General features: G+C 33.1%; 7 protein-coding genes across 10 annotated transcripts in view; 2 read left to right on the forward strand and 5 right to left on the reverse strand.

Annotated features, from left to right (window-relative positions):
- The window catches only part of LOC123014339 (ecto-NOX disulfide-thiol exchanger 2), a 5427-nt gene extending 1593 nt beyond the window's left edge, over positions 1-3834 (reverse strand). Inside the window, exons 1-6 of the mRNA XM_044413397.1 lie at positions 3554-3834; positions 2744-3504; positions 2431-2622; positions 2196-2379; positions 870-976; positions 196-375 (exon numbers count right to left, since the gene is read on the reverse strand). Of these exons, the coding sequence (XP_044269332.1) occupies positions 196-375; positions 870-976; positions 2196-2379; positions 2431-2622; positions 2744-3504; positions 3554-3578 (1449 nt within the window). The 5' untranslated portion in view covers positions 3579-3834. The remainder of the gene's footprint in view (positions 1-195; positions 376-869; positions 977-2195; positions 2380-2430; positions 2623-2743; positions 3505-3553) is intronic.
- Positions 3835-4033: 199 nt separating this feature from the next.
- LOC123014139 (serine/threonine-protein kinase sel-5) lies at positions 4034-15920 on the forward strand. Of its 2 annotated transcripts, none has more exons than XM_044413055.1 (10): positions 4034-4269; positions 4321-4439; positions 4494-4739; positions 4787-4990; positions 5044-5176; positions 5715-5818; positions 5868-6439; positions 8761-9038; positions 9093-9221; positions 12213-15920. In XM_044413055.1, exons 1-10 carry the CDS (start codon positions 4143-4145, stop codon positions 13535-13537), a joined length of 3237 nt encoding a protein of 1078 aa, XP_044268990.1. In that variant the 5' UTR covers positions 4034-4142; the 3' UTR covers positions 13538-15920. The 2 variants fall into 2 exon arrangements, with proteins under 2 accessions (XP_044268990.1, XP_044268991.1); XM_044413056.1 differs by having other exon boundaries at positions 8761-9035.
- On the reverse strand, positions 15778-17193 carry LOC123014140. Of its 2 annotated transcripts, none has more exons than XM_044413058.1 (3): positions 17012-17193; positions 16414-16759; positions 15778-16363 (listed from the first exon to the last, which is right to left on the reverse strand). In XM_044413058.1, exons 2-3 carry the CDS (start codon positions 16743-16745, stop codon positions 15949-15951), a joined length of 747 nt encoding a protein of 248 aa, XP_044268993.1. In that variant the 5' UTR covers positions 16746-16759; positions 17012-17193; the 3' UTR covers positions 15778-15948. The 2 variants fall into 2 exon arrangements, with proteins under 2 accessions (XP_044268993.1, XP_044268992.1); XM_044413057.1 differs by having other exon boundaries at positions 16954-17190.
- A 1426-nt stretch (positions 17194-18619) lies between these two features.
- Positions 18620-19880, reverse strand: LOC123014529 (mitochondrial import inner membrane translocase subunit Tim23). Of its 2 annotated transcripts, none has more exons than XM_044413689.1 (4): positions 19705-19880; positions 19415-19655; positions 19086-19367; positions 18620-18730 (listed from the first exon to the last, which is right to left on the reverse strand). In XM_044413689.1, exons 1-4 carry the CDS (start codon positions 19766-19768, stop codon positions 18721-18723), a joined length of 597 nt encoding a protein of 198 aa, XP_044269624.1. In that variant the 5' UTR covers positions 19769-19880; the 3' UTR covers positions 18620-18720. The 2 variants fall into 2 exon arrangements, with proteins under 2 accessions (XP_044269624.1, XP_044269626.1); XM_044413691.1 differs by lacking the exon at positions 18620-18730 and adding an exon at positions 18770-19036.
- Positions 19881-20191: 311 nt separating this feature from the next.
- Positions 20192-21982, forward strand: LOC123014374 (centrosomal protein 43-like). Its single transcript, XM_044413449.1, has 4 exons — positions 20192-20452; positions 20509-20933; positions 20983-21030; positions 21078-21982. Exons 2-4 carry the CDS (start codon positions 20853-20855, stop codon positions 21882-21884), a joined length of 936 nt encoding a protein of 311 aa, XP_044269384.1. The 5' UTR covers positions 20192-20452; positions 20509-20852; the 3' UTR covers positions 21885-21982.
- On the reverse strand, positions 21949-22448 carry LOC123014376 (mitochondrial import inner membrane translocase subunit Tim13). Its single transcript, XM_044413450.1, has 3 exons — positions 22278-22448; positions 22162-22230; positions 21949-22115 (listed from the first exon to the last, which is right to left on the reverse strand). The coding sequence occupies exons 1-3, from the start codon at positions 22377-22379 to the stop codon at positions 22017-22019; spliced, it is 270 nt and encodes an 89-aa protein (XP_044269385.1). The 5' UTR covers positions 22380-22448; the 3' UTR covers positions 21949-22016.
- Positions 22449-22865: 417 nt separating this feature from the next.
- LOC123014446 (glutathione S-transferase-like) lies at positions 22866-23709 on the reverse strand. The gene is made up of 4 exons (XM_044413577.1): positions 23522-23709; positions 23303-23470; positions 23113-23255; positions 22866-23064 (listed from the first exon to the last, which is right to left on the reverse strand). The coding sequence occupies exons 1-4, from the start codon at positions 23655-23657 to the stop codon at positions 22897-22899; spliced, it is 615 nt and encodes a 204-aa protein (XP_044269512.1). The 5' UTR covers positions 23658-23709; the 3' UTR covers positions 22866-22896.
- Between the last annotated feature and the right edge of the window lie 509 nt (positions 23710-24218).

Genomic DNA, 24218 nt, shown 5'->3' on the forward strand with positions numbered 1-24218 from the left:
TTATTAATTTTTTAAAAATTTTTGTATTAAAAACATTTTTTTGTTCAGGTATTTTTGGTTTTTAATTAAAATTTTTTAGTCTTTTTTCTGTGTTGAGTACTTTTTTTAATAATCGCATTGAACTTTTTTTAGCAAAAAAATTCAATTAATGAATTAATTAATTTAACCAAGAGTGAGAGAAAATATGCCACTCACTTCATTCTTGTACGCCTCCATTTGACACCGAAGACTTTCATTTTCTTCTTTCAAATTATTCCGTTCTTCATTTGCACCATCACGATGTTTCTTCTTCAATGGCTCATCTTCATCAGAAACGTCCATTTCATCGTCGGCTTTATCGGTAGTTGGCTCATCCAATTGCACATTTTTGATTTCCTAGAAATTAAAATCGATTAATTTCACATTCACTAAATTTTGAAACAAACTACGGACACAAAATCAAACAGAAATGAAAAAACCTCTTGAGTGCATTTTCGAGGACAACTTTGCTTTTACGTTTCAACTTACCGAATTTTGGTTATATGTATTTTTTTCAGACCTGAAAATTCAACACTGACCTTTTTCCACGTCGAGCACGAGAGCCTGATTTATTTATTTACAACAACATTGATTAGATTTTTCCGAAAAAACAAACGTAATACCAAAGTTGTCCATCGTGTCGGAATTTGTTGTTGAACCATCGTTGGGGTGTTGTTGGCCCAAACTTACCTTCTCCCTTTTTACAACACTAAATTTAATCATTAAACTATGTTGCTAGTTTACATCATGCAAACCTTGGACGAAACAAAACTATTTTGTGATTTGTTGGTAATTGAAAAAAATTAAAATAAAATAAAATTCAATTTTGTGTTGTCCAAGGTGGTACGTACCATAGACAGCTTTTTCCACGTTTCAATATTCTTTCTTTGAGCTTTGGTGAAATGGTCCCAAACCTTCTTGTGACAGGCCGCCACGAACAATCGCTCAATTTGACTGACTAACAGGCACACGCAAATATAAATTAAACCACAGAACCATGATGAATGACCATTACTTAATTGTTAAACTATACTGTAGCCCGACTTATTTTTTACAGTATATAAACTGATATACTTTACCACACATAGAAAATATTGCTTTTTTGCCAATTTTTATTACAAATTTCCAAACGACCATCAATTTTTTGCTCGGTTAATGGGAATGAGAAAAGTAAACATATCTACCATAAGAAGAAAAAAAAACATTTTTTAAATCATTAAATGTTTCGAATTTTGTCTAAAAATCCAAGGCTTTTATGTGTTCAGACTTAACAAAAGTAGTAAAAATAAATACAGGTGTTCCAGTTAACTTTTTGTAGTTAATTAAAAAAATTGCGGAGGATTTTTATCAAAAAAAAAAAAAAAACCCGCCACTGGTCTGAATTTTCTATTTCTTGTAATTTTTTGTCACCATAGTTACACATGTAATTCATTGCATTTCCATGGCAACTACACGACCTACTCACATGTGCGACTCGTCTAGAATAAAAAACGGGTTTCCAAATAAAAAAATCAAATATTTTAAAACGAAGTCTTTTTTTCTATTATTTCTGAGACTGTATTTTAACTATAACAAAAAAATATATTTCTAAAAGTAACAATACATTTTTAGTTGAAAAATACAGTTCCCTTTAATTTTTTCAGTTAATATTTAAAATATCCCAAAAATAATTTAAAAAATTCTTAGCTAGGTCAAATTGTAACAATTATCATAAAAAAATGGCTGATATTAAAAAAAAAATAGCGGAAGATTTTATCAAAGAAAAAACTACCCGCCACTGGTCTGAATTTTCTACTTCTTGTGGCTTTTTATTACCATAGTTACATATGTAATTCATTGCATTTCCATGGCAACAACACGACCTACTCACATGTGCGACTCGTTTAGGTTAAAAAACGGGTTTTCAAATAAAAAAAAAAAACAAATATTTTGTCACCAATTTTTTTCTGGGACGACCTGTATTTTTACTATAACAAAGGAAAAATACGAAATTAGTTATTTTCTCCCTATTTTGCAAGTTTGAATCTTTATAGTAGACATGTTTATCGCCTTTCCTATACACCAAAAATTTTTACATCTTCGAAACGAAGTGTAGCACAAATTCCTGATCTATATCTCGGTTTTTTATACTTACTAAAACTTGCTGAATTTGACAAAACAAAAAAATATTCACTTACATTGTAACAAAATGCCTTGCATTCGTCCCTTCATTATCTCTTTCGCTTTCTTCAATTCTTCTTCATACTGTGATTTTTCATTAAGTAATCTTCGTACATGTGAATTCGTCGATTGTATCATTGAATAAAAATTATTCGCATTTCTTTTATTACAATCGCCACGTTCCAACCACGTGATTACGACCTGTAATAAAATTATTATAGTTTTTTTAATTTATAATTATACTAAAAATACCAAAACTGCTTTGGTAAAAGTATCATCCTGTTTGATTTTTTCAGCTATTGCTATGGCCTCATGGTCTGTATAATGGACAACAGGGGGCGGTGATGGCGGTCTCAATCTCTCCTCCTCCATCCTCTCTCTGTGTCTTTGTTCTCGTTGCAACTGTCTCTGTCGGCACTCCCACTCATACTGATCGTCGCGTGCCTTGAAAAAATTGCCATTTTTGAGGACACACTGTATACAGAAGAAATCTGACATAAAAAAATGCCAAATGTCAAAATGTTTTGACAGATAGAATTTTTTGACACACTCTGTATACACAAACCTGGGCATAATCCACATGCAACCTGCCAGTATTTGGCGTATCACTATTCGAACCAATGCGAATTCGGTAACCTGAGAGAAAAATGGCGGCGTCAACCGACGCCTCATAGACAAATCGAATATGACAGAAATTTTTTTTGCTCAGTCTCAAAGTCGTAATTTCGCCGCAACGTTCAAACACTTCGGTTATAATCTCCTCGGTCATATTTTCGGGTAAACCCCCGACGAAAACCGTCCGACAGCCCGGCGGCCGTTCCCGTGTTGTAGGCGGCGGTGCATTTGGATTCGGGGGAAATAACGTACAGGATTTGCAATGTATGATTTCCTTGACCGGATTTATGAGCATGTTGGCGTCGGCGGGGGTCATCATATTGGGGTCGGGGGCCATCATTGGGGGCATCATGCCGTAGTTGTTCATCGATATCATGCTCGGGTCCATTATCATGTTCATGCCCACCATGGGGTACCCCATTCCCATCATGCCGCCCCACATGTTTGGAATCACGTCCTGCGAGTTGGACATGTTCGAATCGGAGTCGTCGCGAGACTTGTCGGTGTCTCGCCGGTCTCTGTCTCTACGACGGCCCCTTTTGTCCGAAGGGGGGCTCAAACTTGAGTCGTCTTTGTCGTCAACGGGCCGCGAAGGTGTCTTGCTTTTGCTCATGTTGAACTCCAAGGGGGAGTCGTTCAAACCGGCCGGGAACAGGGCGAAGTCGCTCGGGTCGGAGGGGGCAAACCCGGACTGGCCCCCAGTCCCATTCCCTGCAAAAAACACACCAAGTGACAAAAACACACCCAAATTCACACAAACCTTGACTGTTAAACTGGAAACTCATACTTAAAGGCGAATTTTCAACAAAATACTCGATTCTTAGTTTATCGACCACCAAACTTGACAGTCAACTTGTGACCGAAGGTTCACAAAAACGAAAGTCACAAAAGAATTAAACAAAACAATTTTGGGACTGAATTAACTTGGCGCAATAAATTTGAGATAGTTTTGGCCAGTTTGGTGTCTGATTTCCGTCTGATTTAATGAAATTGATTCGGTTGGGTCAACATTCGTGGTTGTTTGTATAAAAGTTTACTAGAACGAATGTGTTAAAATTATTACTAAATAATCAAAAACAACAATTTAAGACTGTATTAACGTAGAACGAGAGAAATTGGCACACTTTTTATTATTTTGGTGTTTGATTTAAAATGTAATTGTGTCGGTTTTGGGGGAGTATCGTGTTAAATTTCGTTCGTTGGCACCATTGACATTTACTTGTCACTTGTCACACTTTCTTAAACGTCATTATGCGGACAATTATTCTAATCAATTAATAAAAATCGTCGATTTAAAGTGTTAGCAAGTGTGGGAAAATAGCCGAAGTGTCGCATTCCGATGTCTTAAGATGAAAAAACTCTTTTCCAAGATTGAAACTAAAATAGATAACACTTCGAAGGAAGGTAACAGTTCCATAGGTAAAGTGTTCACAGTCGGGCGCCAAACGGTGACCGTCGAGGACATCTTGGCCGAAGGTAACACTTAAATTACATTCCGGGGACCCCCCCTAACTCTCCTCGCTTCAGGTGGCTTCGCAATCGTGTATTTGGTGAAGGGGGGTAATGGCACTCGCTACGCCCTCAAACGCATGTACGTCAACAACGAGCAAGACCTCAATGTGGCCAAACGTGAAATTCAAATCGCTGTAAGTCCCCCAAACCCCCTCAAATCCCCCCATTGAGGAATGTGACGGTTTTAGAGCAGTTTAAGCGGCCACAAGAACATCATCGGATACGTGGATTCGAGTCTCACGGCCACGGGAGGGGGCGTTTATGAGGTCCTCTTGTTGATGCCTTATTGTCAGGAGAACGTTTTCGGGCTTATGAAACAACGAGGCAAGGCGAATTTTACCGAACTTGAAGTTTTGACGATTTTCTGTGATACTTGTGAGGCCGTGTCGCGATTGCATCATTGCAAAACTCCAATAATTCATCGTGATTTAAAGGTTTTTCACACTTGATTTAGTGCAATTTCAAAAATTACTCATTTCAGGTAGAGAATATTTTGGTAGGTGAAAATGGTAACTACGTCATTTGTGATTTTGGTTCGGCGACAGCTAAAGTACTGAATCCGGCCGATAAGGGGGCTGCGGCCGTCGAAGAAGAGATTAAACGGTACACAACACTGAGTTATAGAGCACCTGAAATGGTTGACATGTATTGTGGGAAACCAATCACGACTAAAGCTGATATTTGGGTAAAAAACACACTCAAAACTCCCTAATTATAATTTAATTTAATTAATTGCAGGCCCTTGGGTGTTTATTGTACCGATTATGCTTTTTTACGTTACCATTTGGGGAGAGTACTTTAGCTATACAAAGTGGAAACTTTAGCATTCCAGATAATTCGAAATATTCGAAAGGTTTACATCAACTAATTCGTAAGTTTGTTTTAATTGCAATTCAATGATACTAAAAAATAAAGCGGAAGATTTTATCAAAGAAAAAACTACCCGCCACTGGTTTGAATTTTCGATTTCTTTTGGCTTTTTGTTACCATAGTTACATATGTAATTTATTGTATTTCCATGGCAACTACACGACCTACTCACATGTGCGACTCGTCTACGATAAAAAACGGGTTTCCAAATAAAAAAATCAAATATTTTGAAACCAAGTCTTTTTTTCTATTATTTTTGAGACGTCCTGTATGTTTACTATAACAAAAAAAATACATTTCTGAAATTATCAATACAGTTAATATTTAATTTGGATAATTTAAAAAATTCGTAGCTAGGTCATGTTGCAACAGTTATTATCATAAAAAAATGGCTGATATTAAAAAAAATAGCGGAAAATTTTATCAAACCCGCCACTGGTCTGAATTTTCTATTTCTTGTGGCTTTTTAATACCATAGTTACATATGTAATTCATCGCGTTTCTATCGCATCACATTAACTAATTAATTAATTAATTAGGTTACATGTTGGAGCCGGACCCTGACCAAAGGCCTGACATTTTCCAAGTTAGTTGTATCGCATTTCAATTGTTATCGAAAGAAAATCCTGTGAAAAATTTAATGGTGAGTTGGCTGTGCCCCAAAAGCTTCACTCTGATTGGCTAAATTTTAGAAATCGCCCATTCCGAGACTAGACGACCTCCCGATGCCCCCATTTGAGTCTGAACTGAAGAAAGCTCAAATAAAAGTGTACAATAAGACGCCAGCAGCCCCCATTGTTGAAAGTACGAGTGTGATGCCACGTCAACGTCCTAAAGGCAGTTCTACCACACCACTTAATCTCACTAACCTTCCTCTAACTTTAAGTCCCAGTCCTACCACTAGTAAAAAATCACAAAGTCCTATAACTGTCACATACCCGTCTAATTTTCAGACACAACAACCAAAACAATTGGATTCCCTTTTCCAGTCTTCCATCTATCCTGATCCATTTCGAGATGATAATACGAGTGAATCACCGACTAATGAGCCTAATAATGGTGGAGGAGGACAAGTGATGTCGCCAGTATCGTCCGAAAATCCCTTATTTGGTTCGGGGAATTTAAATCAGGGGGCGCAAGTAAAACCGAGTTTGACTGAATCGAGTAATTATGTGGGGGCGACGATGACACCGCCTTCTACACCGACTTTGGCCGTACCCAAGGGACACAGGAGGAATATGAGCGATACGACGGCTTTTAATAAGTAAAAAATGACAGCTGTCAAAAATGACAGAAATGAGTACGTTTACACAAGTAACAAATATTGTGTCTATAGTTGTGTCATTTTTGGGTAAAAATAACCAAAATTTTCATTTATTTTATAATTAAATTTGGTTTATTTAAGAATAGTTGTGTAAACGTAGTCAGTGTTAAGCAACATAATTAAGTACGTTTACACAAGTCTTTTTTGAAGTGATTTTCTTAAAAACTTGATTTGGCAAAATGTGTTACAAATATGTCAAAAATTGTGTCAATTATGCCATTTTTGAGTAAAGTTAACCAGAATTGCCATTTATTTTATAATTAAATTTGGTTTATTTAAGAATAGTTGTGTAAACGTAGTCAGTATTAAGGAACATAATTAAGTACGTTTACATACACCACAAGTTTGTATTGTAATTTATTTTTGGGACACGCTGTATAGTTGAAAATAATTTCAGCAATTGCCTATATACATTTTTTTAAACTTTAATGGACTCTACCAATTCGTTGAGACACCCTGTATAATAAGCGCAATGATGAATTGGCGGCTCTAATGACAGGGCAAAAATGTGCATGATAAATATTTATTGAACAACAAAAACAACAATGAAATAATAAAAGAAAAACACAACATAAAGAAGAAAGAAAAGAAAGAATGAAATAGGGAATAGGGAACAGGAAACACAGAAAAAAAAATAGAGGGAAACATTAACCAAAGTAAAAAAAACAGAGAATAGGGACTCAAGCACAAAAAAAAACAGTAAACAAGAAATAGAGTTGAAAATGAAAAATAGAGAATAAAAATCAGAAAAATCGGGAACAGAGAAAATGTAAAATAATGTAAACAGAGATCAGAAAACAGAAGCAGAGAGAAAGAAAGATAAAAACTGAAAACAAAAAAAAATGAGAAAAAAACATGATGGTTCAAATAAATGCTAAATTGAAATGTTGAGAATAATTGATGTTTTTACGAAAAAATGTCTAGTACTTGTATTTTTTATTTCAGTTGAGTGGGATTTCAAGTTGTTGTTTTTGTTATTTATTTAATTTCAAATTCTAGAATTTTGGAAAAGTATTTGATAGATTTTGAGACAATAATGAACGGAAAAAGAAATAAAATTTTGAAAATTCTACAAAAAACAAAGTAAAATTTAAGGATTATTATTAATTTATTTAAAAATTATTAAAAGCTTTAACATGCAAGAACATCTAGTTTTAATAAACTTTAAAAAATTGAATTTGATATTTGATACAACGAGAACCATAAAGAAAAAACAAAAAAAAGGACAGAAAACAGAGAGATCAAAGAATAGAAAACAGAAACTATTTATGACCGAAAGAGAAAAGAATAAAAAAAACAGAGAACAAAACATCGAGAATAAAGAAAAACTAAATAGCAAAAAACAAAAACTGAGAAGAGAGAACCCAGGAAGTGAAAATGAGAGGGAAGAGAGAAAATATAGATAATAAATATATAGAAATAATAGTGTAAACAGAAGACCGAAAATAATTATAAAATTACGAAAAAAATATAGAAAAAAGTGAGATTAAAGAACAGAAGACACAAAAAAGACAATAGAAATAGAAAATAAAGGACACATGTTAATTTTTAATAAATTATGGATTTATAAACGACAATTAACTGAACTTGTCTTGCAATAAAAGTTTTATTTTTCTTGTTGATGCAATGGTTTATTATCATGTTGACAATATATGACAAAAACTCGAATGAGATGATAATTAGTGCTAAAATTTTATTATTTTGCCCACAAATTGCAAAAATTCATGTTTTTTCTTAATTCAAAGGCCTTCAAGGCGTTTATCTAAAAAAATTTACTCCCCTTATCGGCGTTTTTACAATATGTGATTATCAGAGTCGAGTCAGATTTCGACCATTTCGTTAGTGTTAGTCTTTTAATTCGTACTTGTTTTGACAATTTTATTATTTTAACTTTCTTGTGTTGTGATTTTAATTTGTTACATGGATCGAGGTATGCAAAAAAGTAACCAGAATTGTCATTTGTTCCATAATTAAATTTGATTTATTTTAAAAATAGTTGTGTAAACGTAGTCAGTATTAAGCAACATAATTAAGCACGTTTACACAAGTCTCTTTTGAAGTGTTTTTGTTTTTTAGAAAAAGTTGGTTTTGCAAAATGTTAAGTCAATAGTTGTGTCAATTATGTCATATTTGAGTCAAAGTAACCAGAATTGTAATTAATTCCAAGCTTCAAACGACTTTATTTAAGAGTAGCTGTGTAAACGTAGTCAATCATGAATTTCAAAATGTCATTTTTGACACATGTCAAAATTTTTTTTCAGGGTTTATGCCTCTGAAACGTCTCAATTTCTGGCCCCTTACGAGTCGTCGATGAAGCCTCGCAGTAGTGACTCCCCCGAGCTGATCAAGGGTCCCCTGGTGCCCCCTGGTGTTTCTGCGTCCACAGCCGATGTGAATCATCCTATAGCCCCCGATAGTCGTTCACTTTCGGCCGATGTAGCCGATTGGAATCCATTCGAAGAGCCACCGTTTAGTCAAATGACCGAAGATCATATTTTCGGTGCTGAATTTGACAAGATTAGAAGAGGAAGTCAAAGTAGTGAGTTGGAGAACAAAAAACGATCATTTTAACTGATTGCTTTTGTTTTTCTAGGTATTCAAGGTGTTAAATCGAGGGAGAGTTTAGTGATGTCGGTGTCTGAAGATCCGTTCGGTTGTGCACCGTTCAGTCTTCCAGTAAGGTCACGTGATCGGATTAATAAGACTCAGCTTCAGTTCTCAGGTAATCAGTCCTAACTAAACCAACTTAAAATCATAGATTGTAAAGATATTAAAGTTGGCCCAAGTAGTCAGTGTTTAAATAATGAAATTTTGAAATAGAAAAATTCAATCAAAGTAGGCTTAGATAATAACTAGTGTACTTGATAATGATGATGATAATAATACGTGATGGCAATGTTGCTTCAATTTTTTTTCATTGCCTGTAATTTCACTAAAATTGTGATAATCACTAAAAACATAATCTTGTGTTATGTGGACCAACATTGAGTTGTTTTTCATTTATTATCATTAGAGAACTAAGTCGTCCGTGTGCAATTGTTTGTATGTTGTACTTAAGATAGATAGGAGAGAAAATGATGGCTAAATTTTGTATCATTCCAAATGAAAGAAAAAAAGTAGGAGTAAAAAAAAAGACATTTTTGCTAGTCAGTTTAATTTTAATTTTTTTGTTAAAGAAAAAAAACTTTTATTGTGATGATTAGTAAATTGCTCGCTTTGTATATTATTGATATTTTATGTTTAAATTTCGCTTTTGAAACGTGTAAAAAACTATACACAGCTTTGCATGTGTGACTAGATAATAGTATTAAAATAAAGAAAATGAAAAAAAATGTCGGGGTCATAGATAGAAAAATGGTCATTTGAGGGTGGTGAAGGGTTGGTATCTGTCAAATGATCATTTTTTTTAATGCATGGCTTACTAAATTTTGGGGATTGCACAGCTTTCTAGATTTGTATTGCTAAGTTACTAAATCTAGTAAGCCGTTCAATTGAATTAGTTTTAGTGAAACACTTTGATAAATCATAATTTTGGAACAGCATTTTTAGAAATCTAGTTTCTATTATTCTTTTATTCCTGGATATTATTTTTAATGTAGTCTTAGTTTCTTTTGTTCCTCTCATTTTACTCGCAGTTGTATAAATTTTAATACTATTGTGTATGTAAATAACTTATATACTGGACATTTGTTATTGTGATTGTCTTTAGTCTTTACTAACTAAAACAACTTACATAACAATTCTTGTACAGCTATTGTATTTTATGCAGCAATAAAGTTGCTTTATGTTTATTTCTTCTCTATTTTATTTCCCTTTTATCAAGTGAGAATTTCGTGAAAATTCCCATTTGGATTCTATCTAAAAATGGCTGTTCCAGAATGGTGGTGGGATGTAACAATTTTATCATGTTTATTAATTTAAAACGCTATTTAGGCACTATCACTACTATTTGTGTAACAGCCGTTTTGATCCCAAAATCTGCTGTAAATAGCGTGAATTCTTACCTTTTGCAAAAATCCAAAAAATTCGTATTTTTTTAAACTTGACCCAATAACATGTTATGCACTTTTTTGAGTCTTAAGCACCTCTAGAAATGTAAAAAACGTTAAATGGATTAATTTTAAAGTTGAAAATTTTTTTGATTTTTGTCGAGATTTTGGTCGATTTTTGGCACCCGGAGCGGTCTATTGCCAATAACTCCGGACTTATTGGAGATAACCTCTTATATTTGGTACCGTTGAAAAGAAAATTTAATTTTCTATCATACATAAAAAAGATCAGTGCTCTACGATGAATGGTTATCGAGAAAATTTCTGATAAAATCAAAAATATAAATCCGCCTATAATTTCAAAACTATTAGGAATTTTGCAGTTTTCTTGAAGCCAATCAATTCCCCGGAACATTTTACATAGGTTTACGTTAAAATATTATATCATTGAGGTATAGTTTTTTCGCAATTTACAAATTAAAAAAACGTAAAAATTTGTTAAGATGGTGTAAGCTTTTTACTCTAAGTCTAATAGTTTGTTTACCTAAGGCATCTGTTTTTGTTGTTATTTATTAAATCATCGTGAATTTTATTTTATTCAAATTCAAGTTTTTTGTAATTACAGGACACTGTAATTTTCGATTTAAAGTAAAATTTTAATGAAACAGAAGCTGTTTTAAATGCAATTTTTACTTCTTGGGAATGAAATAAAAGTGAAAAATAATCGAATTTGAAAACCACATGGTTTTTAAAAATGACATTTATAAAAAATACAGAATTTTTACAATGTTGACTACGTTTACACGGCATTTTTAACCATTAAAAAAAATCAAAACTAAAGCTTGACCCATGATAGTGCCCATTATGCGTAGTCATTCAATTAATCGGTCAATTATACACTTGACTGTTACATTTTAAAACAAATTGTATGTTTTTGAGCATTTTAATAAAAACGTTGTGTAAACGGAGTCAAATTTTGTGAGAATCGAGATTGCTGTGAAAAAATTTGAAAATGTCATATGTCAAAATGAAAAAGTTTTAGGTGGATTAAAAGTGTATTTTTCGTGTAATTCAGGTATGATTAAATGTTTTTTATTAGTAAATAAAGACAAGACTAATTATTATTACAGAAATGACAGAATTTTTTCATAAAAACATCGGCTACGTTTACACGACATTTTTAACCATTTTTAAAGAATCAAAACTAAAACTTGGCCCGTGGTAGTGTTCATTGTGGGTCAATTATACACTGAACTGTTATTTTTAAACCAGAAATTGTTTGTTTTCCAGCATTTTAATAAAAATGTTGTGTAAACGTAGTCAAATTTTGCGAGAATCGAGATTGCTGTGAAAAAAATAGAAAATGTCAAATGTCAAAATAAAAATGTTTGGGTGGATTAAAAGTGTGTTTTTCGTATAATTCAGGTATGATAAAATGTTTTATTTTGTTAGTAGATGATGAGAAGGCTGTAAAATGACAGAATTTTCCATTATGAGTAAAATATCGACTACGTCTACACGGCAATTTTAACCATTTTTAAGGAACCAAAACTAAAACTTGGCCCATTATGGGTAGTCAAACAATTAATGGGTCAATTATACACTCAATTGTTATTTTTAAACCAGAAATTAATTTAGTTTTCTATCATATACAAAAAAGATCATCGTCCTACGATGAATAGTTAACTTCTAAACCATTTCGAATGATGCGTAATTTTTTCCAGTTTTGAGGCAAAAAATCAAAGAAGATCAAGAACCGAATTTCACATATTCGCCCCCTCATCAATCCGAGACCGAAGCACCTTTAATCGAATCCGAACCGGATCTAGTGACCTCACCACCGTACGTAAAAGCCCCATTGGAGGACCGTTCCAAATACGAAAAACTAACCCAAAGTAATTACATCAGTTCGGAGAGTAGTTCAGACGAAAACAATGACAAATTAAAAAAGAACAAACGAAAAACAATCCCGGAAAAACTCCAATCGGTTTATAAAACTCTCGAAAAGAAGGCGGCGCCGAAAAACAAAAAAAACGATTCGGTGGATATGGAATCGGACGATTCGATTGGTTCAGCGAGTGACTTGCGCATCGACGAAGATACAGAAATGGTCAAAGGTGATGCGATTAGTGAAACGGTGAGTGAAAGTATTAAAACGTGTGGTTCGTCGGCTTATCACGCCGAATGCGAAAGCATGGCCACCCATGAGGATGATAGCACGAATCGAATGATAAGAGCGAAGATAAAAGAAGAGGCAAAGAAGAGTGAGATGCAAGATGAAGATATGCTCTTGATTGGGCATCAATATGGCGATAAACCGTTGCTATTGGACGATGAATTGGATTCGGATTGTGAGGTTAAGTTGACGTGGTCCCAAAAACCCGATTTATGGATACCACCATCGAGTAGTTACGATGATGATGTTTTTGCTTTGGCACCGTTTAATAACAAACCGAGAGCTAAATCAAAAAATGAGGAAAACTCAAATCCATTTCTTGATTTTCCAAATCCGATTCAAAGCACTTCGAATTATGGTACAGTAACTGTCAATTCGAATTTCATCAATATCGAAATACCATCACAGGAGTGTTACCCGACCCGATTCGAGTCGAATTTCACCGAAGTCGATCCGTATTTCCCCCCACCCGAGTCTGGGTTTTTCCCCCCCGAAAACAATTTATTTGATTTTACGCCGCCGCCTGTTACCAATACCGAAATCCACCATAAATATAAGAAAGATAAGAAGAAAGATGGAAAATCGAAATATCATTTGATTGATGAAAGTGTTAGTGATGACAGTCCGAGTATAAATTTTACTACTAAAAATGCAAAAATTGTTAAACCAAATCGGAAAGTGTCAAAGATTAAGACACATAAATCAAAGACGAAAACACAAGGGGGTTTTAGTAATATGAGTTTTGAGGATTTTTCGTCGGATGATTGTGAAGAGGTTGAACGTTGTTCTGTGATGCCTTTTGAAGTGTTACGTAGTCCTGAACAGGAAGATAGAAAATTTACAACAAAGAGAATTAGTAATCCGTTTTCTTGAGGTTACAACAAGGTGAAATTTAGCGATTTAGAAAGCAGCTTTTTTACATAAGGCAGCTGTCTTTGTTATCTATTAAATTCAAGCTTGTGGGTATTACAGGTTCCCATAATTACAGGAAACTGTAATTTTCAAAAGTCTGAGAATTATTTATTTATTCAAACTAAAAAATCTATGTAGATTTGTTATACTTGAATACGAATCGTTAGCCGAAAGTCCGAATCTGAAAACCACATTATTATGTATTTTATTTTATCAAAATATTGACTACGTTTACACGGCACATAACCATTTTTAAAGAAACGAAACTGGGATTTTGTCGTATTTTTTTTAATTTTTATAGTTTGTTATAAATATATTTGAAATTGTTTAACAAAAGTAGAGGAGCATTAACTTGATTAATACATAAAATAATACACATCTTTAAAACAAATTTACATAATTAAAATTAAAATATTACAAAATCTTTACAAATAACTTAAAATAGTAAAACTTCGTTAATAGATATAATAATAGACAAATCTTTACAAACAAGTAACACATTAAAATTTGGACGCATTCTTCGGCCTCGGAGTTCTGGGTAGGTCTCCGGGAACAAGAAAAATTTTCATTTCTTATCGAAATTTCCTCCGGGTTGGTGACTTTTACTCCAATACACTTGAGTGTTACATTTTAAAACAGAAATTGTTTAGTTTTCGGGCATTTTAATAAAAACGTGTAAACGTAGTCAAATTTAACCACATCGAAATTTGACGTCATTTTTGAAGATTTTGAAATTTTGCGGTGAAATTTATTGATTTACAAAACAAATTTACCTAAGACATCTATTTTTGTTATTATTTATTAAATCATCGTGAATTTTATTTTATTCAAATTCAAGCTTTTTGCAATTACAGGACACTGTAATTTTCGATTTAAAGTAAAATTTTCATGAAACAGAAGCTGTTTTAAATGCAATTTTTACTTATTGGGAATGAAATAAAAGTGAAAATAATCGAATTTGAAAACCACATGGTTTAAAAATAATGACATTTGTAAAAAAATTAAAATGTTGACTAAGTTTACAGGGCATTTTTAAACATTAAAAAAATCAAAACTAAAACCTGACCCATGATAGTGCCCATTATGCGTAGTCATTCAATTAATGGATCAATTATACACTTGACTGTTACATTTTAAAACAGAAATTGTATGTTTTTGAGCATTTTAATAAAAACGTTGTGTAAACGGAGTCAAATTTTGCGAGAATCGAGATTGCTGTGAAAAAATTTTTAGTTTTAGGTGGATTAAAAGTGTATTTTTCGTGTAATTCAGGTATGATAAAATGTTTTTTGTTAGTAAATTAAAACAAGGCTAATTATTATTACAGAAATGACAGATTTTTTTCATTAAAACATAGGCTACGTTTACACGGCATTTTTAACCACTTTTACAGAATCAAAACTAAAACTTGCCCCGTGGTAGTGCCCATTATGGGTAGTCATACAATTAATGGGTTAATTATACACTCAACTGTTATTTTTAAACCAGAAATTGTTTATTTTCGAGCATTTTAATAAAAATATTGTGTAAACGTAGTCAAATTTTGCGAGAATCGAGATTGCTGTGGAAAAATTAGAAAATGTCAAATTAAAAATGTTTGGGTGGATTAAAAGTGTGTTTTTCGTGTAATTCAGGTAAAATGTTTTATTTTGTTAGTAGATGATGAGAAGGCTGTAAAATGACAGAATTTTCCATTATGAGTAAAATGTTAACTACGTTTACACGGCATTTTTAACCATTTTTAATGAATCAAAACTAAAACTTGGCCCATTATGGGTAGTCATACAATTAGTGGGTCAATTACACACTAAACTGTTATTTTTAAACCAGAAATTGTTCGTTTTCGAGCATTTTAATGTAAACGTAGTCAAAATTGCGAGAATCGAGATTGCTGTGAAAAAATTTGACGTCATTTTTGAAAGTGTCAAATGTCAAAATGAAAATTTAAAAGTGGTATGATAAAATGTTTTTTTTGCTATGATGATGAAGACAAGACTGTAATTATTACGTTACTTAAGCATCAAGTCTGAGTAAAACAGCGTCAAGTATTTCGGTGCCTTTCCAAATCAAAATTTGCAAAAGTATGAATGAAATAAGCCAAAGTGTAAAAAACAAACTTGAATTTCCTACATATAGCAAGTCAATTAAAACGCTTTTATTGTGACATGTAGGTCCTGTTTTAGTAATAAGAGGAAACCTAGTTGATGTTTAAAAGATTATTTATTTATAAAAAAAGTGTATGTATACATAGTTCGTATAAAAACATTCCATTTATTTATATACTAGTATTTAACTTAATTGCACTTTTGTAACTTTTTGCATACAAATAAATTTGTGATTGTTACGCAAGAAATTTGTACTGTTATACTTTTCTACTCCTGAAGCTTGGCTCTTTTGATATTGACAAACGAGGCAAAGGCGAGGAGGATCCAGGCGAAACATGAGGCCAAAATCCCGATTATGAGATCCGCCCCTGTGTATATAAAACCGTCCCTGTATCCATATCCACTACTGGGTTGCATGTAGTCCATAAAATCGAAGATACTCTGGCAGGACAACCGTCCATGAATGACGGGAATGGCAGTCCCATGGACCCCCAATAACACCTCAAGCGTCCTTCTGTACTGATTGCACGTGTGGTAAAACCCGTCCAAGAATATGGCGAAATGGACGAGGGCATAAACCGTCCATATGGACGTCAAAACGGCCAAAGTGGCCCAAAAGGCGCGAGGGAGACGGGCTGTATCGTCGATTTGCACCACTCGTGTCTCCACAGTTTCACCAACTCTGAAATTTGGACTTAGTAAGAATTTTTTTTTAATTTATTAAATTATTACTCATTTTTGCTCATGACAGTGCGTGTTTTGACCGAACGTGAACTGAAGATGACTCGATAGCCGTGGAAACAAGTCATTGCGATGGTGAATAATACGTAGAAAAGGGGGCCGAATGTCACCCAAATACAGGGGGCTGCACTACCGCCGAGGAATTTCGATGGTGTGTGTTGTCCGTATAAAATACAGCTGCAGTTTTTGCCGTTCACGCATTGGTCTAAAGTCAGTTTCCAGTGGCCCCATGCGATGCCTGTCGTGATACTGGCCACAGCCCCCAAGACTGTGCACAGTGAGTATGTCACGAGGAGTTTTTTTTCGGCCAAAACTTGGCTCATTTTTAGTTTTTTTCCTAGAAAAAAATTATTTCATGTATGATTTTTGTCGTACGCGTGTTTATCATAAATTTGTTACTTGTACAAATAATACGAGATAGTAGATAAGCAAAGAGATGAATAAAAAAGGCGTTGTTCGTGTGGTTAAAGCCAACAAGAGGCTTTGAACAAGTCTTTATTATTATATTTAACCTCAAATATTTATACTTACCACTAAAATACTATAAATTTGTGTTTACAAACACAACAATGCACTGTAAACAACCCACCTGTTTTATCAAAAGCTAATTAGCTCATTCACCTGGATAGGTAGATAGGGATGTACAAACATTTTTAAGATAAGAAATCATTTATTTTTAGCAATCTTTTTGCTAAATACTCATTTTTATTATGGTTTTGACACCAAGATGAGGAGTTATTGTGGTTTTAGTCATCGGTCCATTCGTTAGTGGCTTAATTTCATTAAATTAATTGTTAAATTGGACACTCCTACTTGTATGGTAGGCAACCAGCAATACACAGTTGCGATGGTTGTTGCATTATTTTAATTTTAATTATTATAAAAATTCAACGTCAATAAATTTATTAAATGATTTACAATATGTTTGCATTGAAGATGTATTTTTCTTAGTAATTATTTTTTTTTAAATTAATCGAATTGAGACTTCTATTCCTGTGATAGGCAATCAGCAATGCATCGTTGCGATGTCTGTTGCGCTGCTTTTTAATTTTCTATCTAAAAATTCAACGTAATTAGAATGTGAATAAATTTATTAAATGATTTACAATATGTTTCCACCGAAAATGTATTTTTACTTTTTTATGGTTTTTATAAAAACGATTTTTTTTCGGCTAAAATCACATTTATAACGCTTTTTTGGGCTAAAAACTCATTTTCGTTATGTTTTAAAGATCGAAATAAGAAGTTGTTGTAGTTTTAATTAACGGTCCATTTATCAGTAATCAAATTTTATTAAATTAATAATAAAATTGACTCTTCTACGTCTGTGGCAGGCAACCAATAATACACCGTTGAGATGTTTGATGGATTGTTTTTTATTTTAAAATCAATCTTATTAGAATGTGAATAAATATATTAAATCATTTCCAATATGTTTGCATTGAAAATTTATTTTTTTTATTTACAATTTTTAAAAAAATATATTTTTTTTGCTTTTAAAATCAGATTTTTAACGTTTTTTTCTTGGCTAAAAACACATTTTTTTTTAGTGTTACAGATTGCGATGAGAGAAGCTGTTGTAGTTTTATTGACCGGTCTATTTATCAACATTTAAATTTCGTTAAAATTAAATTTTTATTTGTGTGATATGAAACTAACAATACACCGTCGTCATGTTTGTTACGTTGTTTTTATTAATTCTAAAAATTCAACGTAATTATAATAGAATGTGGATAAATTTATTGATTTTTTTATTGTTTATATCGAAAATGTATTTTTATTTGTTTATAGTTTTTATAAAAAAGATTTTTTTTGCTTAAAATCACATTCTTAATGTTTTTTTATTTTGATTAAACTAATGTATTAAAGACCAAGGTGAGAAGTTGTAGTTTTAATTACCAGTTCATTTTTGAGTAATTAAATGTTATTAAATTAATGTGGTAGATAACCAACAATGCACTGTTGCCATGTTTGACGCTTTATTTTTTATTTCAATTACTGAAAGGATTGAGTTAATTCAACGTAATTAAAACGTAAAAAAATTTACAATATGTTTGTATCTACATTTGTTTATAATCTAATTAATAATTAAATTAACTCATTGGGCTTATGCAGTAGGCAACCAGCAATACACTGTGTAATGATAGTTGCATTATTTTTAAATTATTATTACTAATGGGATTCTAATAACTCATCGTAATTAAAATAAATTTATTAAATAACTTACAATATGTTCGCATAATTTTGGAAATGTATTTACACTTATCTAGTCTTGATTAAAACGGTTTCCGGGCTCGTTTACCGTTGCCTACGGAAAAATAACGAATTAAAAATAAGTCACTAAAAAAACAGAATAGTTGTAATATTTATTCCATGTAACAATGGTAGATCACAGCACAAATTATATACAAAAGATAAGTTGATAGAAAGTATAAAAAAAGTGGTAAAAATTGTTTTTATAACTTTCTATATCCTACCAAAAATTGGCTTGTCCAATCTAAATAATGACAATTTATTGGTAACCCAAGCAATCTACTATGTAGATAAATTGTACTAGTATATTGAAATTGTTAAAATAATTTAGTTGTCTAGCCAAATCAGTACTTAAATTAACCTAAAACCTATGTTAAAATTTGTTTCTAAAACAAAATAGCAAGTCTTACGCCGGATTGAGTTGCCTGAATTGTGTGAATTTATCTCGCGAATTCCAGAGGGCGTACAAGAGTGAGGCTCCTAATCCTACAGCCCCACCTAACCCACATTTTCTTAAACCGGCTGTGGACTTGTATAAACAACCAGTGGCTGTGGCTGCAATAATAGTGTTGAGATCGTCATCAGCCCCCCTTGCCCATGAGAGAATAACACCAAAAGCCGAATAAATCACAGCGATGGAACCAAAAGTGTTGGCTGTGGTACTTCCTTGTTTCATGACATGATTCAATAACCTAAAAATCACAATTTAGAAGAGAGAAAAAAAATATAAAAATTTTACTGTGTCCGTCGTAATTTTCCGGTTTGTCCTGCCAATGTTGTCGCTTTCAAGCCATTGTAAAACCCGGATGCGCCCCCAACCGAGGCTCCAATCATGCAAGAGCCCCCAATTTGGCCAAAGGCTAACTCGAATCTCCCTCGTTGTTTGCTAGCCCCATCGAGGAAGATAAATTCGGGTTGGGCTTGAGGCAAGTAACTGGGGTCAAAGTTGAGGTATGGTGACGAGAATGGTTTGTATGTTCCTAAAATTGGGTTTATATAATCGTTGAGGTTATGTTGGGGGTTTTTTACCTAAATTGCCGCTTGTGGTGTCGTAATTTTGGGAATAAATGTCGGTATCATTCAAAGCTGACATTTTTTGAGCACTGACACAGGAATTTTTGGAATTTTTAGCCGAAATTTGCGGTAATTTGATTCTTACACACACACATGCGACACGAAGGTCGAGAAAATGTCGAATTAGGGTAAACACAGGACGGATCTCGAAACGAAAAACAAATTTCCACACACAAAATAACAAATATTTGTATTATTTTTACTTACAAGTGTCTGATTTTTACTATCTAAGTGACTAAAAGTAATGATTTAACAAATTTCTGTTAAATTATTTTTGAGAATCTAACCACAGGACGTGATCAATATTATTAAATCGTCGAAAATAAATAAAATTGCGTGTTTGGACAAAAATAAACCATACATTTTCTTTTAATTTAAGTTTAGGATCTTGGTGATGATCTAAATTAATATTTAATTCAAATATTTGTTGACATGTGTCAAACTCAAACTGTCAAAACTGAAATACAAATTTTGACAATTTTGGTTCAAAGGGCTGAATTTTCGGGGCTTTGCACATTTAATTTTTGATGAGTTCATCAAACGATTTGTGTGGAAAGAAGCCCCCGTTTAGTGGTAGCGTTTCAAGTTTCAAGATGCACACAGAGACTCCGTTAAATATTTCCGGCCGGCTACAGCCCCATCAAGACGAGCTTCAGCTCTTATCTGAATTGGCCGGTGTCCATATGGACGTTAAAGTTTTCAGGTTTTTTTTCCCAAAATTGAAAAAACAACAAACCAGTGATTGTCAAAATGTTGTAGGATTTTAGTTGAATTTTTAAACATGGGGGTAGCCCCAAATACGATTTTCTCAATCTTGAAGAGTATCAAACGTTCGCCGACACGACGATTGTCACATTCGGCCCGTCATTGAATTGTAAATTTTTCGAAAAGTGTAATAAAAATATTTGTCTGGGGGTGTTTGTTTGGTAGCCACTGGTTGAAAAGGGTGGGGAATGACGTTTGTGACAGGTGTTAAAAATGGGGGTTGAAACAACGCAATTTTGAATTTTTTTCTGTTTTTTGTTGTGTTTCTAAATGAAAGTAAACGTTTGCTCAGTTATTTGTGCTGTGATTGACAATTTTGTGTGAAATTGAGAGAAAAAATGTCAGTTGAAGAAGAAGTTGAATTGCGAGACATGGTGGCTCAAACACTTGAATTGAACGGTTGTCTCCCCAAAATACGAGTATGATATGTCTTATTTTGTTTCATTGTGTGACTTTGTCTTGTTTCAGGCCCAACTCAGAGCAAATTTATTTCTTGCCTTAGACGAAGATTCTAAAGTAATTTACACAAATTGATACTTTTTGTATTAATTAAACGTTTTTAGATAAGTAAACAACAGCCCCTGTTAAACACAAAAATCAAGTCGCATTTAGAAGCGCCCGAGGGTCAATTGATGTTTTGTCTAGTTAGGGAGTTTCTGGAGTATTTTAATCTCGATTTTACTGCGTCTGTTTACGAACCTGAATCGTACGTTGGTAGTTTTTATAAGTACGAAGGGCGTGAGAAAATCATCGAAGATTTGGGTTTGAAACCAACTGATGAGAGTTTTTCCGGGCCTGTTCTCTTACACTTACTCAAAATTGCTCAAATCAAGTCAAAAACTCTCAAAATCAATTTGAATATTAACAGTGAACAAAACGGACATGCCTCTGAGACCGATTCGATTCTTAGTAAAAATGAGTTGAAGAATCCTAAGCTAGAAAATGCAGCTTTAGATTCAACATATGTGAAAAAAGACGTGGAAAATGACGATACGTTCAATGGTACAAGTTCCATAGAAGAGGAAAATGGTTGTGACAAATCGACGAATGAAGACAGCACAACGGATCAAGACAGTAGCCCCAAATCTGAGGATAAATCAAAGAAAAGTGACAAACGTAAACTCGACTTGCCCATAAACAAATCGAGGAGTGATTTATTGCCCTCATTGTATAGCAAAAAGTCGAAAGAGTACGATTTTGAGATTAAGGATGATTACGAGGAGGATTTCATGTCGGGGAGCGAAATTGAGTTGTCAGGAGGTAAGCCATTGTTCGACGAGTTGCAACAAGCGAAGAAAAGTGACAATAAATCGAGTAATTCGACCGATATTGAAACTAATTTAAGTGTGGGGACGAATTCTAGTCTCTAGATTTGTACTTATGGCTTCTTGTACTTAATTTTGAATATGTGCCTTAAATTTGTGATTAATAAAGTAGTTGACTACAAAATGTATTTACAGATCATTACGAACACTATTTCATTCTACACAATTGGGGGTTTTTCACATGTTGTGTCTTTCCCTTTGGATTCGCAAACTGTAAGCCTTCGAGACCAAATTCCACGAGTCCATGTACCTATCCATACACATTGCTACACATTTCTGGAAAGAAATTATCAAAGTTGGGTTTACAAAACTGTGATTTAACCTGTTCGGAACTGTCCAGAGATGTCCCCGGCTTGTTTATACATTTCTTAAAGCATTTTTCAGTCATTTTCTGTAAAAAACAGCGTGGTTTTAATTCGGTGAAATGTGACAACTTACAGTGAGAAGTTCTTGCGCATTTGCAACGGCTATTTGTTGCTTGACTTGATCCATTAGTTCGTCTTTTTGGGCCCCGGTTAATCCGCCCCCTAACGAATCCATTCTTGATAATTCTAATTTTTTATTTCAATAATTTAACTGCGGTTTTTAGGTTATGACAGGTGGGGGCAAAAGGAGTGCCAAACTTGAAAAACTAAAATCACCAATTAATTTTTAAAATTTTTATGATTAAAATTTTGTATTTAGCTACATTGTAGTTCACAATGCATTTAAAAAAGCTTCTCTATTTTGTTAATATTTGATTATTTATAATTGTATTGAAATTATAATTCACACAACTGTTGTATAAATGGTTGCCTACCCACAATACAAATTAAAATTAGCAATTATTAATTTAAGTTTTGTAATTACATTACAATGCAATTAAAAGAACTTTTCTATTGTAAATAGTTGATTATAATCGTATTGAAACTATAATTCACACAGGTAATGTATAATTGGTTGCCTTCCCGCAATACAAATTTTTACAAAATTTGCAAAGATAAGATTAAATAAATGATATAGGGAATTGAGTTAAAACATGATAAGTGGTGTTTACAATTTATTGAATAATAGATAATTAAAAGTCGGTTTTGGGTCGTTGTTCGATCCATTTTTTGATAGCTGGTAGCGAATTAACCTTGTCTCTAACTGCCTTCAATTCTGGATAATTTGCAATCGTGTCCACTTTTGTTACCATATCCAAACCTGTAGAAACTGTCGCCCAGTAAAAATCAGCCCAGGTCAACTAAACAAAAAATTTGAAAAAAAAATGCTTTTTTTTAAATTTTCTTACTCTTCCAAGTGCGAAATGTCCTTTATTCTTCTTGACAATTTCCTCAAACCGTTTCAAATAGAAGGGCAAAACCTCCTTGTTGACATTTTCCAAAATAGTTTGCTTTTTTGCTTCGTCTTTTTCGTAGAAATAAGCTGACACTTCTGCAATTAATCGTGAAAATGTGTCTTGGGGGAAAATCAAGTCTTACTCAAGCGCAAATCGTTGATGGTGTCCACAATAGCGTCAATTTCTAGGTTTTCCCAATCATCATTACCAGCAAGTTTGACTTGTTTGGCTAAATATCGGGAAATAGCTTGACTTTGGTTCACTATTTTTCCGTTGTGTTCCAATGTTGGCAATTGGCCGAAAGGAAATTCTGAAAAGGTTGCACTTTAGGGGAAGTTTTAGTTGTTTTTGGGGGAAATACTTGGTTTCATTTGGGGCCAGTCCTCTCGCTTGATTCGGCAGTCTTCAAAGTCGATTCCTCCATATTTCATGAGGAAACGGGAGGTTTCACCAAGGCCTCTGCCGTCGAAATAAGTCAGTTTGTAAGCTGGGGCCATTTTTGAAATTATCACAAAATTCAAAGTCACTACTGGTGATTAAGTTGTGTTGAGGGGTTTATATACCTATTCATTATCTCTTGTTTGTTTAATGAGATTTTGCTTTATCTTTTTTTTCTAGTGTGTGAATTTGAAATTGATTTTTGCGAGTCATCGAGAAAATAACGATTTACACAGCAGAAATTTTAATATTCAGAGTTTCGAGTGTTGTTTTCGTTCAAAATTACAATTTTTTTGATTATTTAACATTGAAGTTATATTTGCTTTATCATAAAGTCAATAAGACTGTTTTAAAACCAACAATTTTGCCTCTTTTTAAGATAAGGAGTGAAAATTTTCCATTAAATTTCTGTCAAATATTCACAGTAATTTTCATTTTTCCTAACAGATTTCTAAAAATTTCTAAAATCGTAAGTTTATAGAACCTTCTTTAAGTTGCTAAAACTGAAATTTTAAAATCTTAGAATTCTAGAATTTTGAAACAGTAAAAATTATAGATTTTAGGGAATGTACAGATTGGAATCTGTATTTTTAGAAACTAAACATTTTTCAAAACCAGAA

The sequence above is a fragment of the Tribolium madens genome, unplaced genomic scaffold (assembly GCF_015345945.1).
Source record: "Tribolium madens isolate multiple individuals breed KSU strain unplaced genomic scaffold, Tmad_KSU_1.1 Scaffold_97;HRSCAF=244;Tcas5.2_LG3a, whole genome shotgun sequence".
Classification (NCBI taxonomy): Eukaryota; Metazoa; Arthropoda; class Insecta; order Coleoptera; family Tenebrionidae; genus Tribolium; species Tribolium madens.